The 16,898-nt window shown below is 49.5% G+C and overlaps 2 protein-coding genes across 10 annotated transcripts in view; both read right to left on the reverse strand.

Moving 5' to 3' along the window:
* Positions 1–54: 54 nt before the first annotated feature.
* IAH1 (isoamyl acetate hydrolyzing esterase 1 (putative)) lies at positions 55–10,837 on the reverse strand. Of its 6 annotated transcripts, none has more exons than XM_077844190.1 (7): positions 10,478–10,837; positions 9,582–9,634; positions 4,475–4,623; positions 2,462–2,623; positions 1,419–1,540; positions 804–889; positions 228–370 (listed from the first exon to the last, which is right to left on the reverse strand). In XM_077844190.1, exons 1-6 carry the CDS (start codon positions 10,556–10,558, stop codon positions 812–814), a joined length of 645 nt encoding a protein of 214 aa, XP_077700316.1. In that variant the 5' UTR covers positions 10,559–10,837; the 3' UTR covers positions 228–370; positions 804–811. The 6 variants fall into 6 exon arrangements, with proteins under 6 accessions (XP_077700314.1, XP_077700317.1, XP_077700318.1 ...); XM_077844189.1 differs by having other exon boundaries at positions 231–370; positions 772–889; XM_077844188.1 differs by lacking the exon at positions 804–889 and having other exon boundaries at positions 55–370; positions 10,478–10,821.
* Positions 10,838–12,069: 1,232 nt separating this feature from the next.
* CPSF3 (cleavage and polyadenylation specific factor 3) overlaps positions 12,070–16,898 on the reverse strand; it is a 38,882-nt gene continuing 34,053 nt past the window's right edge. For 2 of the 4 annotated variants that reach the window (XM_077844183.1, XM_077844187.1), the window contains exons 16-18: positions 16,256–16,325; positions 15,415–15,511; positions 13,202–13,404 (exon numbers count right to left, since the gene is read on the reverse strand). In XM_077844183.1, coding sequence (XP_077700309.1) covers positions 13,303–13,404; positions 15,415–15,511; positions 16,256–16,325 — 269 coding nt within the window. In that variant the 3' untranslated portion in view covers positions 13,202–13,302. Of the gene's footprint in view, positions 13,170–13,201; positions 13,405–15,414; positions 15,512–16,255; positions 16,326–16,898 lie in introns of those variants that run through there. The other 2 variants (XM_077844184.1, XM_077844185.1) reach the window with 2 other exon arrangements.

The raw sequence follows: 16,898 nt of genomic DNA on the forward strand, positions 1-16,898 counted from the left end.
TGACACCCGCGCCTAGTCAGATATCACCAGAACACAACAATCTGAGAGCTTCCCTAAAAATTCTAATGCTTTTATTAATCTTGGTGGGGGAGGTTCAGCGTTTTTTATTCCAAGGTCATGAGCAAAGGTCTGATCACTTATCTTTGTCACTTCTGGCAAGTTAATGGCCAGACTTGGTTTTCTGTGGTTAATGGTCCCCGTCTCCCAGAAGACTTAGTTCTGGTTTGGCTTCTGCTACGTCTCGCCAGTAAGGGAGCAGCAAAGGCAAGGAGGAGACTTTCTTCTCTATCAGAGGCCACAGGTGGGAGAACAAGAACTCATTTCCCTTTGGTGACAAGTGCAGTCCATCTGACAGATAGGACGAGAAGTCCTGCAAGGGAGGAGAGAAGTTAGCGCGCGCTACCGGCTGCGCAGCCCCCCCTGCTGCCCGGACGGACTGAGCTTCATGAACCGCCTACCATTCAGGGCCGGCCTGAGCCACCTTCCAGCTCATGAGATGGAAGAGGAGGCTGAACGAGTGAACACGGTGCACTGATGTCAACAAAAGCCCTGTCTGCTGGGCCCGGGGTGTCCCACTGCTGGACTCCCCCCGTCTGGGTAGGAGGCAGACGGAGCTTGTCCTGTCCGGTCCTGAGCTATAGCTGCCGGGTGCCCCGTGTCTACCCTTAGAGCTGCGGGGAGCAGCCAGCGGGCCAGCTCGTTCACAACTCTCCCAGACCAGGGGTCCCCAGGCCTCGGGGCTCCTCTCTGCCCCACTCCCTGCTCTAGAACCTTCAAGCGTTCTTTGTAAGAGCCCCTCACACAGTAGCGTTCAGTTCTCAAACTTCTCAGATGGACGCCAACCCAGACGAAGCCAGGACCCTGGATGCTGTCCTCTGCTGCTCCTGGCCTGGGAAACCACAGGAGGGCAAGGGCTGGGAGGGAGGCTGAAGTGCAGGTGTTGGTTTTGTGGGGGGAATTGCCCAGCGCGGGGGCCGCGGGAGCTGCTGGGGCCTGCGGAGGTGGAACTGCACGGGAAAGCCCCAGCCCTCCTGCCTCAGCTGTGCCTCGTGGTGGGGGCTGGTAGGGACCCACCACGAGGTCCTGCTTAAATCCGTCATTTTGCCTTTTAATGAGTTTTAAACCAACCCTCCCCCATATTATAAAAGAACTTGGCCTGAATGTCCTTAATAGGAACCATTTTTTGGCTCCTTTTGCTCTGTGCGGATTCCTGACCGTTTGAGGGGTGCCGGGGAAGGATGCCAGCTGCTGGGTGCAGCAGAGGAACCCGGTGGAGCCTCTGGGGGCTCCCCCCACCAACCTCAGCTTCCTGGTTTAACTGGTGAAAGGGATAACAGTCTCACCTACTCAGAGCCACAGACAGCGGGGTCACGTCTGTGTGATCCCACTCCCTCCGAGGACCAAGCCAGCCCCGGTACCTGTGTGTCCTCCTGCATCAGGGTCCACAGGTCAAGGACATCGATCCCGCAGTCTTGGGCCACCTGGAGGCAGGCGCCTGCGTATTCACCAACAACCGAGTTCAGACGATTTAATTTGCAGCCTGTTGAGGAGAGAGTGCAGGCAGGTGACGGCGGGCCCTTGTGCAGGCCCGGTGACCTGGAGGCTTCTCCATCCACAGGCACGTACCTCATCTACGTAAGCGAAACGAGTCTCACGGAACAGTGCCTACTGTGTCCCAGACATTGTTCTTTCTATTCCGTTAAAGAAACCTAACTCGCTCGGTGTTGTGACCTACAATCTGGGAAGCACCGAGGAGCTCTAACTGGCACACCTCCGCTCACCTGGGCTGAGCACAAATGTTCTGGGAGGACAGACCTGCCACCCCACAAGCCATCATGAGGGCCCCCCACTAAGCTCTGAGCCAGCAACAGGGCGACTCATCCACTTCCTGTGACGGTGGGCAGAGCCCCTTCCTCCCTGTCCGTCCTCTTGAGGGTAAACCTGCCTACTTACCTCCGTGGGGGAACTGTATTTACAGGACAGCCGCCCTCCCTAGCCCGGCAGGCAGGAACCGGGGGCCAGGTCCTGGCTTAGCACCCAAGGTGCCTCCTGGCGTGGCCGGGCGGAGACTTGGTGTCGGCCAGCAGCCTGCGGCTGCAGAGCGGTGGCACAGGCAAGGCTGCGTGTGGACAGAAAAAGGGCACAGCAGCGGCCGAGGCACTTCCCGCTGCTGCAAAGTTGGAAGGACAGCCTGGTGCGTACCCAGGCGGGCTGCGGAGATGCTCGCTCAGCGTCCGCACAGCTCCTTCCAGGCCGGGGCCCGCCTCAGCCACAGTGAGGATCCCTCACCCGGGCCACACCTGCAGGGGTCCACATAACCCAAGCTCTGCCTTCTGGGCTTAATCTCCGTTGACAAAAAACAGCCCAATAAGGACGTGCAGGCCTCAGACCCTAGGCGCACAGACGGGAGTCTCTCCGACGCTGGCGCTCTGGCTGCTGGGCACGCTGCCGACATGCTTACCTTGCAGGAGGCACTCCTGCTCCCACGCAGCCTCCCCGAGTGGGGGCGGCGTGATGAGAACGATCCTGTCCTCAGGGACATCCACGGACTTCAGGTACTGCACCATGCTCTTTAGGTTCGCCACGTACTCGTTCAGGGGGATGTGCTGCTTGGGATTCTCATCTGTTGGGGAGTAACACGGATACCCCAGGTGCACACTTGTGACAGGTGACAACAGGAAGGTCAGTACGCACTCCAGGTCTGAGGCTCTGGAGGGCGCCTGGTGGCGGCGGCTTACCACCCAGGACCGCAGCGCTCGGCTGGTGCAGAGGGAAGCTGCCAGGTTCCGGCCTAGCCTGCGCCCTGGGGGACACGCTCGGCCTTCCCGTGCTGTGACTTCCTCACCGGGGAGGACGAGAGCTGGGTCTGCCTGACGGGGTCGTGAAGATCCATCGGCACAGCGTGGGAAGCAGCCGGCCAACACAGGTCAGCCGTGGCCCCACGCCCATCATGGTGACGGAGGCTTATTTCTAAATGGGCTCACGTGCAAGTGTACAAGAGCCACTGCAGGCGTGTGGCAAACCACATGTGAGTACAATCCTAGGAGGAGACTAAAACCACTCTGATCCCACCACCCAGAAAACCGCTGGCAGCACATGGACGTACTTCTGGTCTTTTCCATATGATACGTATACTTTAAAAAACAAACTGGGATCATGCTGAAGATACATAACCACACTGGACTTTTTCATGTGACATTATATAGATTACAAGCGTTTCTGTGTCCACAGGTCCCTGAAACATGGCTAGTTGTCAGGGGACCAGCCTGACCACGCGGCGCCCTACCGTTTGCCGTGGCAGATGCCCTCACAGAAGCGTCTGCACCTCTGCGTGCTGCTTTACTGAGTGTCGGGCTGCTTCCAGGCGAGGCAAGCCCTCCGCTGCAGCCCTCAACTATCTTTCCAGACGGCAGCTTTCCCCACCGGCTGGAAGAGCGTGCCCATCTCACTTCACGCTCAGTAGCTCCGAGCACGAGAGCTTAAGAAATAAGTTCCAATTTGAGTCTTTATGGTTTGACATATTTCATAAGCCTTATTTTTTCCTTTATGATTTCCTCCATTGCTTTTATGCTTGGAACCTGTTTCTCCTTGTCTTAATTCTGATAAAAATTCACCTTTTGGGAGTTTCCTTACAGCTTTTGGTGTATGACATAAAGGGTCTCTGCTAACAGTCACGGTTCCTAGAATAGCTTTCTCAGCGACGGCGAGCACCCCTGGCTCTCCCTGCAGCCTCACCCGCGCCGTCCCCACCTGTGCCCAGGGCTTGCCGACTCTCCCGGTTACGCTGCGCCCGGGGCCCCCCTCGCAGGAGCAGGAGGGAGGGCAGGGCCCACGCCGGCCAGCCCTCCATCCTCAGGGGCAGCGCTTTCCAAAGGCAGGGACACAGCCCCACTTCATGCCTGTTTCTCAGCACCTGGAGGAAGTCCGTGCCCGGGCTGGGGTGGCATCCTGAGCTGCTCCCCCACAGGTGGTTCACCCCCTGCAAGGTGGGCGCCCTGCTGCCAGCTACCCCAACTAATGAGAAAAACATTCAAAACTCAGCACAACACTAATGGACCCTAGAAAACATTTTAAAGTGTTTGAGATCTTAGATCGGCCAATAACTCGGGTAGAAAGTAAGTCGGGAATAAGACCTGCTGACATTAAAGCCAGAAGAAATACAAATAAACTCTGGGAACTCTATAAATTTGGTAAGACTATCTATTGGGCAAGAAGTACACAGTTGAAGAAAGTTTATAAGTTTGCTCTGACACAAAAACGGGCGCTTGGGGGCTCAGTCTAACCTAACCCATGGTTTCTGCCCAGGTTGTGACCTCAGGGTCATGAAATCGAGCCCCAGGTTGGGCTCCACGCTGGCTATGAAGTCTGCTCGCGGTTCGCTCTCCCCCCTGCCCTCCCACCCCTGCACACGTGCACTCGCTCACTCTCAAAACAAAGTTAAAAATGAAGTAGAAAAACCCAAGAATGCCTTTACCTTTCAGTGCACTGTCATTGGCACCGAAGAAAATTGTCACTGCTGCTGGGCGGTCCAGACTGTCCCCTTTCCTGATTAATCTCGGAAGGATGATTTTGGCCCATCTGGTATTGTAACCTGAAAATCCACGATTCAGAACATCACATTTTCTGAAATGGAGAATTTTTTAAAAAAAGATGAATTGTGGTCAAGGAATGGTTTCTAGTCCTCCCTGCAGTGAACCAACCCATGGTGTGTGCCCTCCAGGCCGTGGCACCTGCTGAGGTCAGGTGGCTCTGATGTGCTTTCACCTTTTTACAGTTTAAGTCACCTCTGCCCTCAACGTGAGGCTCGAAGCCACAGTCCCGAGATCGTGTCACAGGCTTTTTGGACTGAGCCAACCAGGTGCCCGAGGAGTTTCATTTGAGAAGAGCAGGCACAGAGTTGAACGTGCCGGCCTTAAATCTGTCCAAGACACAGGTCAAGCCCTTCCTTGACAGGAGTTCTGAGTAACTGAGCAAAGGGGCTGTCATTTTGTCTGCAGACTCACGCATGGGCGGCGAGGTCCCGTGACGTGGAGTTTGCAGCAGATGGGTGCTATGTGAGCAAGCATCGTGGGCAGAAGTCACCAGCAGCTGGAGCTCGGGGGTAACGATGGTTTGGGTCTGTACATGGAGTTTTGAGGCGTTTTTACAGACTAGTTTTTAAGAAGCATCTTAGGGTATGCAGCAAACCCAAAAGGAGGAAACAGTTCCCACACACTCCTGCCCCCGAGAGCGGCACATTTGTTGTGATAAACCTACAGTGACCTGTCATTATCAGTATTAGCCCACGGTTTTCAGTCCTTTTAGTTTTTTAAAAGATTTTGAGAGAACACTAGATGGGAGAGGGGCCAGAGGGCAGCGAGAAGCTGACTCCCTGCTGAGCAGGGAGCCCCACGTGGGGCTCAAGCCTGGGACTCCAGGATGAGGACCTGAGCTGAAGGCAGATGCTTCACCGACTGAGCCACCAGGCATGCCTGATTCAACAATTTTAGAAAATACAAAAAAAAAAAAAAAAAAAAAAAATTTTAGAAAATACGTTGTTTCTCCTTCTTAAAAATATGTGGTTTGGGGGCACCCTCCCTCTCTCCCCGCTGCTTGTGCCCACGCACACTCTTAAATCTTAAAAAAAAAACAACAAAAAAAACCAAACCTGTGGTTTGATTCCCAGTACCCTATGGTACAATGGAATCTTGGATCTTGACTGGTTGCCTGGGTTTGTGTCCCTGCTCCTTTACTTGGTGGTCAGGCCCCCTGCTGTTTGTAGATGCTTATAGTTGTCCATAATAAAATTAAGAAAACACCTCAGTACAATCTATGGTTAGCAAATTGACATGGTTCACTTTGGTATATAGTTCAAATTCCTACATAGGAGCAGAGAACCCAGGGCACCAACCAACAACTGCAGGCTACCAGGCCAGTCAACAGATGTGGAGACAAGAGGAAGGGACTTGGTTTGACATTACTCGAAAAGCTCTCAAAATTTATAAATCTTGGGGACAATAAAATTTAGCCACATTTTTTTTTTTTTAAAGATTTTATTTATTCAAGACAGAGAGAGAGAGAGAGAGAGGCAGAGACACAGGCAGAGGGAGAAGCAGGCTGCATGCAGGGAGCCCGACATGGGACTCGATCCCGGGTCTCTAGGATCATACCCCGGACTGAAGGCGGCGCCAAACTGCTGGCCATCGGGGCTGCCCATCCACATTTATTTCTAAGTGTGATGCTTGGGGTTTTTAATGCATAATGATTACAAAAAGCTGGCTAGCCACTTTAAAGACTCCCTTAATTTAAAAATGGAATACTGTGAGGTGCCTGGAGGGCTCTGTTGGTTAAGCATCTGACTCTTGACCTCAGCTCAGGTCTTGATCTCAGGGTCGTGGGTTCAAGCCCGCTTTGGGCTCCACACCCAGTGTAGAGCCTACTTAAAAAAATTTTTTTTTGACAAGAGGAGTTTGTTTCTTGTCCCTCCAATGGTTTACTCAGTGCAATGTTTTAAAAACCAGAAGGTGAGGTGGCTTCCTCCCTAAGGCCTTCATGATGTGGGAGGAGAGGGGAAAGGTCTGGAATCAGAGTGACCAGGGCCTAGATCTTGTTACCCTTGACTAGCAGATCAGGCTTTGGCCCTTAATTTCTGAGTTTCAGGCTCCCCAGCTATGAAAGCTGAACCTAATACCTTATCTGCTGGGCAGTGTGAAGATGAAAAGCAGCCATTACAGACTGAAAAAGAATCTCTATTATAAGGCTGTGAACCAGGAAAAAAGTGGGAATGAGGGAGGCTCAGGGTTCAAACTGCTGAGGTTCCCTTCTGAAAGGGGAGGCGATCAGAGTTGCTTCAGATTGAACAGTATCATCAATGTGCCCACCTTACTCCACAGCCTACAGAAACTGGCAAATTAAGACTGGCTTTTACTTAAATTCATGAATAACAAGTATTTAAGTTCAGATGAAAAGGGAACAGGTAAGAACAGAAAGATTCTTTGCCAAACGTCCAGCTCTCGGAGATTGCCTTCCAGAAACAATATAGATTATGCGGTTTTATAAACCGGGCAGAGGCTGATCTTTAAAAGCAAACAGCTTTTAAAAACTGAAAAGGGTGAATTTATTCTAACTTCTTCAAACCAAGTATTTTTGGTCAAAGAAATACTTTTTTTTTTAGCCTTATCTCAGTAAGTGAATTTTAAAAGGCTTTACATAGATTTAAGAATTATTAAAATGGTTTTCTAATGCTAAAACTAAATGCTAAAAAGATGTCACTATAGGGCAGTGTATTTTCGATTTATTCCTATGCACATATGCAGTGTACAGAAGGGCAGTTACATGAAGCCCTCCTAACTTTAAAATGTGGAAATTGGGTTACATTTGACAGAGTTAGTCCACCTGAAACTAACACTGCATGTTAATTACACTTCAAAAAAAAAAAGAAAAGAAAAGAAAAGAAAAAAACCCACCCCAAACCACTGTGAATCAGTTCAGGGCTGTGCCCACAGCTGAGGCTGACATCAAAAATCCACCCCGGGGGCACCTGGGTGGCTCAGTGCGTTGAGCTTCCTTCCGACTCTGGGTTTCCACTGGGGTCCTGATATGGGATTGTGAGATGGGCCCCAACCCCTCTCCACTCAGCAGGGTGCCTGCCTGGTCCTCCCCCTCTCCCCCCCCACTCGTACATTCTCTGAAATCAAGCTTTAAAAAGAAAATTCACCCTAAGTGTTCATACAGCTAAAGATGAAAACATCCACCAAAGGGGCAGAAAGAACCCAGGTCTGGCACTAAAAAAGGAGGGTGGAGTGGAATCCTCTGGAGTCTCCACCTCCCCTGCCAGTTGTGCCAACCACAGCTGGGTCCGCCCAGTGAAGAACAGAGGCTGTGGGGCTCCCTCTGCCAGGGGTCTGCTGCCCCAGCAAGGGATTTTAGTTCCTAATCCTTGGTCGAGTGTGCCCAGGAGAGGCGGGCACTCTGGGCCCGAGCCCTAAGGGGCTAGAGGTCACTGAGATGAAGCCTCTGTGGGGTGGGCCAGCAGCCACTCCGCTGCACGTTGGGTCTCAACAGGATGCCTGTCCGGAGTAGAGATGGGACCACACAGACCACACGCTGCCTCCAACTCTGTCTTGTAACTTTTCTCAATTCTAATTAAGAGGTCTTCTAGCAAGCATATTTGGAAACTGTCAATTCTCACCAGATTTTAGTATTAAAATGATTATTTATTAAACATTTGGTAAAAATTATGTGTGGGTAAACATCTGAAATGCCTGGTTTTCTGGGCCACTTGAATTATTTAGCTTTTCAGAAAAAGTAAACAGGCCAATTAAACAGTGGATTACTAAACATTAAAGCTACTATTCAAGGTACACTTGCAGGCGCCTTAGCAAGTTCACATTACATTTCCAGCCTCCCCAACAGGAGAGCAGGTGCCCTAATCATCTCCAGAGGCTCAGGACCACCGGCTCCAGAGCCGGGCCACCTGCCACTTCCTAGGTGTGTGACCTCCATCTTCTCAGCTCTAAACTGGGTCAGAGACTAACACGCTCTGTATTACAGGGTAGTTGTGAAGACTAAATGAGCCAATACACATGAAGCATTTCAGTTTCTGGCACATGGTAAGCACTCAGTAGAACTTAGCCATTATAATCCTCCCATTTTACAGAGGGAAAACTGAATGATAGTTTCATGTTCTAGATTAAGTCCATCTAAATAGGGAAAAACATTTGGGAACAGAAAAAGCTGGAAGGTCAAGTTTTTCATTTCTAGGTTAGGGGATAAACATGAAGGAGAAAGTGAAGATATTTTAAAACACATTTCACATTTGGAGATAACTGAAAATACATTTTCTTGGTGTATTAATTATACTGGTGAAGAAATTACCAAGTACTAATAAGATGGTAACACATCCAGCTTATTCCTTATAAAGGAGAAGACAAAACTCCTGATCAGTTTACTGATATTCCAAATACTTGTGTTTACTGTTTTTAATGTGGAAAACATTTCTAAATATTCTGTAACCTTTTGAATTGGGGCAGTTTCCAAAAATGATGCTAATTTTGGGTTATGAATATACATGGCTTTCTTTCGATTGAACTCCTTATGACTTGTTTAAATCATATCCACTGTTGGGGCGCCTGGGTGGCTTGGTGGCTCTGTGGTTGAGCGTCTGCCTTCAGCCCAGGGCGTGATCTTGGGGTCCCAGGGGCGAGTCCCATATCGGGCTCCCTGTGTGTAGCCTGTTTCTCCCTCTGCCTGTGTCTCCCATGAATAAATAAAATCTTAAAAAAAAATCATATGCACTGTAATAACTGGAAAAGAACTGGTCTTTAGATGAATACCGGTATTTGTATTTGTGTTTGGCTCCACACCTGGTATCCTTCCTACAACTTTTAGGGTTTGATTTCACATCCTGCAGAACTTCTGCTGAACCCTGAGTGCCTGTCCTTCCTTCTGGCCCCCAACCCTGTAGACACACTAACGAGCTCAGGCCAGCAAAGAAAGGAGGAATATACTGTTTGGAAGCGTATCATGCGCTCTTCCTCCTGAGAGGCAGTTACGGTTTCCATCAACAAAGTCTCGAGCGTCCACCCAGAAACTATTCTCACCTGACCAGCCTGTCAGCCAGGGACGCTCCCCATCCACCCTGCTGGAAAGAGAACTGAGAAAGGAAAAAAAAGTCCGTTACTACTCATCCGTGTAATCCGCGCATTTTAGAAGCGGGGCGTTTTGGTCGGCGCCGGGTTTCCCTCCTGCTCCCGGACTTCCTGCCCCCTCATGTGCTGCCCTCACACGTCATTTCAGGAATTAACTGCAGCGCCCCGGGAAATCGGGGTGGGGGGGCGTCTTCTTTCCTACCAGCTGGGCCCCTCACCGGCATCTTACTGAGAACTAACAGTCATTTCTACTTAGAAAAGCCACTGAAATTCATACACACGAGACAACAATCAACTGTATGCGCAGTCGGGAAGCGAGGCCCGGGCCGTACATTTCCAGGATTCTCAAGGAATAAGGAAGTGAATCACAGGGCTCAGGGGGTGACGTTTTGAAACTATATGTTCCTATAAATTTGGGAGGCCCTTCCTTACTGCCCAGACACAGAAAATTGAGGAAATCATGTTTGAAAAGACAAAAAAAAAAAAAAAAAAAAAAAAAATCCACCGCGGGAACAGCTCTGAGAGGTACTTGGTCGCCCCGAGGTCGAACGTGTCCTCCCCTCGGGCGGGCGGGCGGGCGGGCGGCAGCGGTCCCGGGGATTCGGCCGGCCACGTCCCCGCCCGCCCCTCGTCCGCCCCTCGCCCGCCCCCGCCGCGCCCCCGCGGGGCCCGAGCAACAGGGACGCCCTCCCCGCCCGCGGCTCCGAAGCGGCCCGGACGTCGCGGGGCAGGGGCAGGGGCAGGGCGCGGGCGCGGGGAGGTCGCAGCCAGCGAGCCGCCAGGCCCGCGGCCCTCGGGGGGCGCCGCCCAGAGGGGGACCCGGACGTGTGCGGACCGAGCGGCGGTACCTGGGTGATGGAGTCTCCGAAGAGCAACACCCGCGGCCAGAGCAGGGACGACCCGCCGCGCGCCGCCTCACACAGCGCCATGTCGCTTACCAGCGAGCGGCGGGGCGGGGCGGGGCGGGGCCGGATATCCGGGCGGGGCGGGGGGGCGGGGCGGCACCCGAACGGTCCGTCGCCCTCCTGTCGCCCGTGGGGTGCCTGACGCCGCACCCCCGGGGCTCCTCGAGCTCGACTCTTTGGCGACCCACCGGTCACTTTTAACACCTGCCGTTGCCCCTTGGAAAGCTCCTTTTTGTCCGTTTACAAAACGCGCTCTGCTGGTTGGTTCATCCCGGCGGTCGGGGGCGGGGCGCCCGCGGCCCCTCCCGGGGAGTCGGCCCGGCGGGGTCGCGCGGCAGCTCCCCGCACCCGAAGGGAGCGCACCCCCCACGCGGGGTCAGATGCTCCGCAAAGGGCAAGAGCGTGAAGAGCGGTGGGGGGTAGGTGCTTCCGAGGGACTCGCTCATCACACAGCCCTCCTTAAAGGGACTCCGCCATCGGTTTCGACCTCAGAGAAAACCTTAGGACGTTTGCTAAAGACGGGAAGGCAATGGCTTCTCGGCCTTTGGCTAAGATCAAGTGAAGACAGGAAGGCAGACTCTTCAAGGACGATGGGGTTTTGCAGTAGCGGAGAGAAATGAGCCGAGGCGGGGATCCAGAGCCAAGGAGCAGCGTGAGGGTATTAGGATGTACAACTGCTACAAGGTAGAGTGATTAGTTGCTCAACCATCTCCACAGGCTTCTTGCTGAAGGCAGGCAGGGTTGGGAGGCTGAGGAACTGAAGCGGATCCCCAGCAGGATTCCAGAGGGGCCAGGACAGAGCCAAGGTGGGGGCCCACTAGAAGACACAGGAGCTCCAGGACTCAGGAGCTTGACTCAAGTTTGGCCAGAGCCGGGGTCACCTCAGCCACGCAGTGGAGTTGGATGGCTGTGATAGAAAATGAGCCAGAAGGATGTTTTGAGACAAGTGAACTGAAGGAGAAAACCAGAAGAGCAGGGGGGGGAACAGCACAGAACAGCAAAGCCGACATACCTCGCTGTGGCTGGGATGGACGGTGTCAGGTGGGAGACTGGCTGGAGCCGGAGAGGCAGGGAGGGCGATGCAGAGCATAACCAAGTCCTCGGGCCAGTTCCCTGGCTTCACCTAGAATCACCTGGGGGAGCTTTAAAACTGTGCTGATGAAGGACCCTCACTCCAGACCAACTCATTTTACTTCTGATGGTGAGATGGGGGCGTCCGTGTGTCTTACTGCTCCCCACGTGATTCCAGCGTGCAGCCCAAGCCCCTGGCTTCGGTCAGGTGTCTGGACTTGACCCTAATTATAAGGAAGCCCTGCAGGGCTTTCAGCAGGGAAGGCCTGAGAACAGGTGTGTGCATCTCAGGACTGGACCACAGGGAGACAGGGAGGCTGTGGCAGGACCCAGAGGGGACCGGTGTCAGGGACTCAGAGCCCCAGTGCAGAGAAGACAGGGACAGACAGACTCAAGAGCAACTGAGAATCCTTGACTCAGACTGGTTACCTTGGAGAAAAGACAACTCCCTTTTACTCTATATATTGCTTTTTTTTTTAAAAGATTTTATTTATTCATTCATTCATGAGAGACACAGAGAGAGAGGCAGAAACACAGGCAGAGGGAAAAGCAGGCTCCATGCAGGAAGCCCGATTTGGGACTCGATCCTGGGACCTCAGGATCACGCCCTGGGCTAAAGGCAGGTGCCAAACCGCTGAGCCACCCAGGGATCCCCTATACATTGCTTTCTAAGATAATCTATGATAACAAACTTTTACGTGACACAAAAGGTGACCCTTAGAGCTTCGGTTTGAGTCAGAGACAAAGTGGTGTATCTTACAGAAATATTTCATTTCAAGTAAAAGTTCAGATCTGTGCACTCGGGTCTCTCACTAGGAGGCAGGAAAGGAGTGCTCGGTGGCTCTAAGTCACCAAGAGGTGAGGCGAGAAGAGCATGAACAGGGCTGGTGGAGTTTAGGGGCTGTGGTTGGCAGACACTAGCTTGCCGGCCAGTGTGAGCCACTCTCGAGTTGGGCTGTGAAGGGGAGAGCGAGCTTCTGCACGTGCCTGGCCCTCCCACCCCCCGCAGAGGCGTCAGGCAGACCCCCAACACCACCCTGCTCACCTGGACTGCACCCCAAACTCCTGTGTCCAGTTAAACTGGCAGGTCTGAACTACACGTGCTTCAGGAAACTGGCCTAATGACCACACACAGCAATGCAACCACTCACAGCTGAATACCCTTGAACTTAGCTGTAAAAAATTAGTCTGAATCTCTGAACTGAATGTGCAGATATTAAGAAAATATCACCGAATCCCGAAAGTCGTAATTTTACAAATGCACAAATTACAGAATCTGCCAAGAGGATCGGGAGGGAAGGAAGAGAAAAGGCGCGTTAGGTGATCATCTCTATTAATTCACATTCAGAATATGGGTAAGAAAATACAAACCATCATGCATTTTCTTCCCTTAGAAAGGACACCGCGACATTCTGGTTCAGTTGCTAGGAGCCGATCTTTAAGGTTTCCAGGGCAGCTGTGCACGTGCCTGGAAGCAGAATCAATGCATTCTGAAATAACAGGCCTTTTATTTAGGAGTTCAGGAATCCTGGGCAAATTAGTTGGTAATTTAGGAGTACTTAAGCTGTTGGAATAAAGGCCATTTAACATCATGAGTAAATAGGCTACGCCAGAGAAACTAACGTATTTTATTTTAAGTAACAGAAGCAGAGTCGAGCATTAAAAAAAGCTTTAACACGTACAGAGACCTCGAGGTGTCAGTGGACCGGTGTGAGGGCCTCGTACAGTCTCTGCGCGGCGAGCTCCACCATCTCTCGGAGGGACTCATCGTCCTCGCTTCCTTCTTCGCACTCTACAGTCTGAAAGTGAAAGCAGACAGGCCTTTCACCCGAAGTGTCTAGAGTGTTCTATGGAGGATAAAGTCAGAATCATCATTTCCGGGAGGGGAGAGAGCCTGGCCTCTCCAGAGCAGAGCTGCTGCCCTGCAGGCTGCAGGCCCAGAGGCCCGGGGTGCAGAGACTCGACAGCACGATCACCGGGTTTAATTAGAGGTTAATTTTGGAAAAATGGAATACATGGAAAATCTAGTGAACTATATTTACTCCAAAGCCCATATATTGACCCAGTAAGTGACAACTTGAATTCAGTCTTTGTAACACAAGTTACTTAGCAAGCGACAGGTGTGCTCATCTACTCAACATTTGGTATTACATTTGCTTTAGATTAATAATCTAGTTATTTCTCAGTGACAAACACTAGGTTTAAAATTTTTTTTATCATACTGTAAATATTGCTCATATTAAAACTTAGTAAAGAAAAAATGGCACCCTCAAGTCTATATAACTTAATGATGTCCAGATCACCATCTCCTGGATGGGTACATGGACAGCACTCCATGTCTCCGTGTACACCATACACATAGTCTATTTATTCAGTGACTTTATTTACTGTCTCCTACTCTTGTATATTTCAATCTCTTGCAGTTTTGTTTATATGATAATTAATATTAAGATAGAAATCCTTGTATATATATTTTTGCTTGAATTATCATTAACTTGTCTAATTATTTTCTTTGATTAAATCCAGCAAGTGGAACTGTGGATAAAGGTATTTACTTTTCTGAGCCCTTCTAGGCATTTCACCAAACTATCCTGCGGAAAGAATGTGCCACCTCATTTACAATCTCCTCCCCACCCCAAATCGCCCCTGAAAATAAATGGTTTTCCTGTTTTCCCCGGTGTGGGGTCACAGCACTCTTGTTCATCTGTGCCCACATGAAAAGCAAACAGGGATATATGGAACTTTCGATCTGTATTTCCTCTAATTATTAGTGGATTGGATCTGAACGGTTTTTATTTTAAGATTTTATTTATTTATTCATGAGAGACACAGAGAGAGAGAGAGAGAGACAGAGACACAGGCAGAGGGAGAAGCAGGCTCCATGCAGGAAGCCCAACGTGGGACTCGATCCAGGGACTCCAGGATCACACCCTGGGCTGAAGGCGGCACTAAACCGCTGAACCACCCGGGCTGTCCTGAACAGTTGTTTCATGTGCTTGCTGCCTATCCATATTTCTTCTCTAGTTAATCGCTTGGCTATGTTCTTAGCTTTTGTTTCTAGTGGGGTAAGATAATCTAGTGTCTTCTCAGAGCATCTATATAGTCAAAGATGTAAAAGAAATTTAAAACTTATGTTATTCATTTGGGAGAACTGTTCTAATCTTCAAAAACAAGCCTGCAAGATACACTTATTCATTTATGCTCTAGAAATAGTTCTGTAAGTTATGTAGGATCTCTATTGTGAGACCAGAGCAGGGCCCCCGATCTCAAATCCCATTTGAGAAATTCTGGAAAAACCACTTGGATCCTGCTGGTAAAACAGGAGAGCAGCTTCTCTGAACAAATCTAGAGTCAACCGGATGCCAAACAAGAGAAATGCTGGGGTAGACTCCGGCCTCTCATGGAGAAGGAAAATCATGGAAAATACACGGGAAACGTGTGGTGTGCAGCAAGGCGGAACAATACTTAGGACAGAACAGGGAAAAAAGCAAGAACACAGGGCACCTGGCCAGCTTAGTCAGAAGAGCATCCAACTCTTGATCTTGGGGTCGTGAGTTTGAGCCCCACAGTGGGTATAGAGATTACTAAAAAAAAAAAAAAAAAAAAAAAAAAAAAAAAAAAAGCTTAAAAAAAAAGATACAGCAGGAATGTGTAAGTTTATAGATAATAACATAAAAAGCCCGGAAAAAGCACATCTGGAAGGAGAAGCCGAAATGGGCAAGTGAGATGTTGGTGTGAGACCAGAGATTACTTTTGTTTCCACTTTTTTTCCCAAATGTCCTGAGATGTGGGAAGGTGCAGCTACTTACCCGGGTCTCCAAGTTTATATTAGCAGTTTTCCCGTCCACTGTGACGCTGAGAACAGAACCATCTTTTACGCTTACACAGTCTTCTCCAAATATGTCCCTTAAGATAAATGAAGATGCCATATTAGTGAAAAATGCATTTACGAGTAAGTCAAGTACATTCTGATATATTTGGGGAAAAAATAATATTGAAGATTGCCCCTAGTTCCAAAGTAGAATACTTCTATCTATATACTTCTATCGGTTCCATGATCCTGGGGTCCTGGGATTGAGGCCTGCATCAAGCTCCCTGCTCAGTGGGGAGTCTGCTTCTCCCCCTCCTTGTCCTACTCATGCTCTCTCTCTCACTTTCTCTCCCAAATAAGTAAGTCTTAAAAAAAAAAAAAAAGAATTCTTGAGAAAAGGGGAAAAATCTAGTATCTGGTTTAGAAAAATACTGAGTTTTAAAGGTAATTCATAGTTTATAGACTTACTATCTGAGAAGAGTCCAGAAAACATTCTTAACACAGAATTCGCATTTAAGGAGAATATATATCAGTTCTTAAAGGCACAGTAACACCAAGTGAAGAGTTTAGTACTTGTCCTTAATAACGATGTAAGAATCTTTGTCAACTGTGCCAGAGATGGCAAACCAAGAAGGTCACAGGTATTTGGAACTGGCTAGAGTGTTTAGCTGGAAGGATGCGGTTCAAACAACCTTACAGATACAAACACAGACATCCAGAGTCGTGAAGTGACCTGTCTGAGCCTCACGACCATCAGTGAGCCAGAACTAAATCCCGGCCTCCTCCTCCCTGCCCTGCCTCGCCACCCCTTGTGGGGCAATAATAAGGACAATACTTACTGGAGCATGATCTCCAGCCTCTTGCTATAGACGTGCATTTCTAATTTTTTAGAAACCTTCTGTACTGCACCTGGGGGAAAAAAAGCAACATAGTTCCATTTCCAAATTCTTATTTAGAATTATTCCTGAGTCAATAATCAGAATACAGCTGCTGATAAGGTAAGATGATCACCTATGGAATCCTTCAAGTGATAAACCATTTACCTGCTGAAGCAAACCGATATTTTCGTCACTTTTGTTCTTGTTAAATACAGAACACAGAGTGACATTTAAGATTACTTTAAATTTTATTTGTTTGTAAAATTTATTTGTAATGTTTCTCAAACTTTTCTGCATTTTATTTATGAGCGGAAGTGAACCTAGAACTCCAGGAGTTCTAGGGGCATGTCCAGGCTCAGAGATCTCTGGAGTTTTTGTTTTACCTAAAACGTTATATAACTTTTGCATTCTATTATTTAATTTTCTTTTTCTTGGATAATATATAGCTTAAATGGTAGCTATCCATCCACTATGATGCAAATGATTATTTTGTTTGGAAAAAAAAATTTCAAAATCAGGTTTTTAAAAAAATTTTTAGTTTAAGTAGGTTCCATACCCATTGTAGGGCATCAACTCATGACTTTAGCGATCAAGAGTCACATGT

This window comes from Canis aureus, chromosome 12, assembly GCF_053574225.1.
Source record: "Canis aureus isolate CA01 chromosome 12, VMU_Caureus_v.1.0, whole genome shotgun sequence".
In the NCBI taxonomy this organism is placed as follows: Eukaryota; Metazoa; Chordata; class Mammalia; order Carnivora; family Canidae; genus Canis; species Canis aureus.

What these genes read in the sequence shown, in the direction of transcription:
- IAH1 (XM_077844188.1), bottom strand. Translation starts at nt 10,558, where the DNA reads ATGGCGCTGTGTGAGGCGGCGCGCGGCGGGTCGTCCCTGCTCTGGCCG. An exon ending in CTGGCTGACAGGCTGGTCAG is followed by an intron (nt 4,624 to 9,581) that starts GTGAGAATAGTT and finishes TCTCCATTTCAG; the next exon opens with AAAATGTGATGTTCTGAATC. An exon ending in CAATGACAGTGCACTGAAAG is followed by an intron (nt 2,624 to 4,474) that starts GTAAAGGCATTC and finishes ACTCCCCAACAG; the next exon opens with ATGAGAATCCCAAGCAGCAC.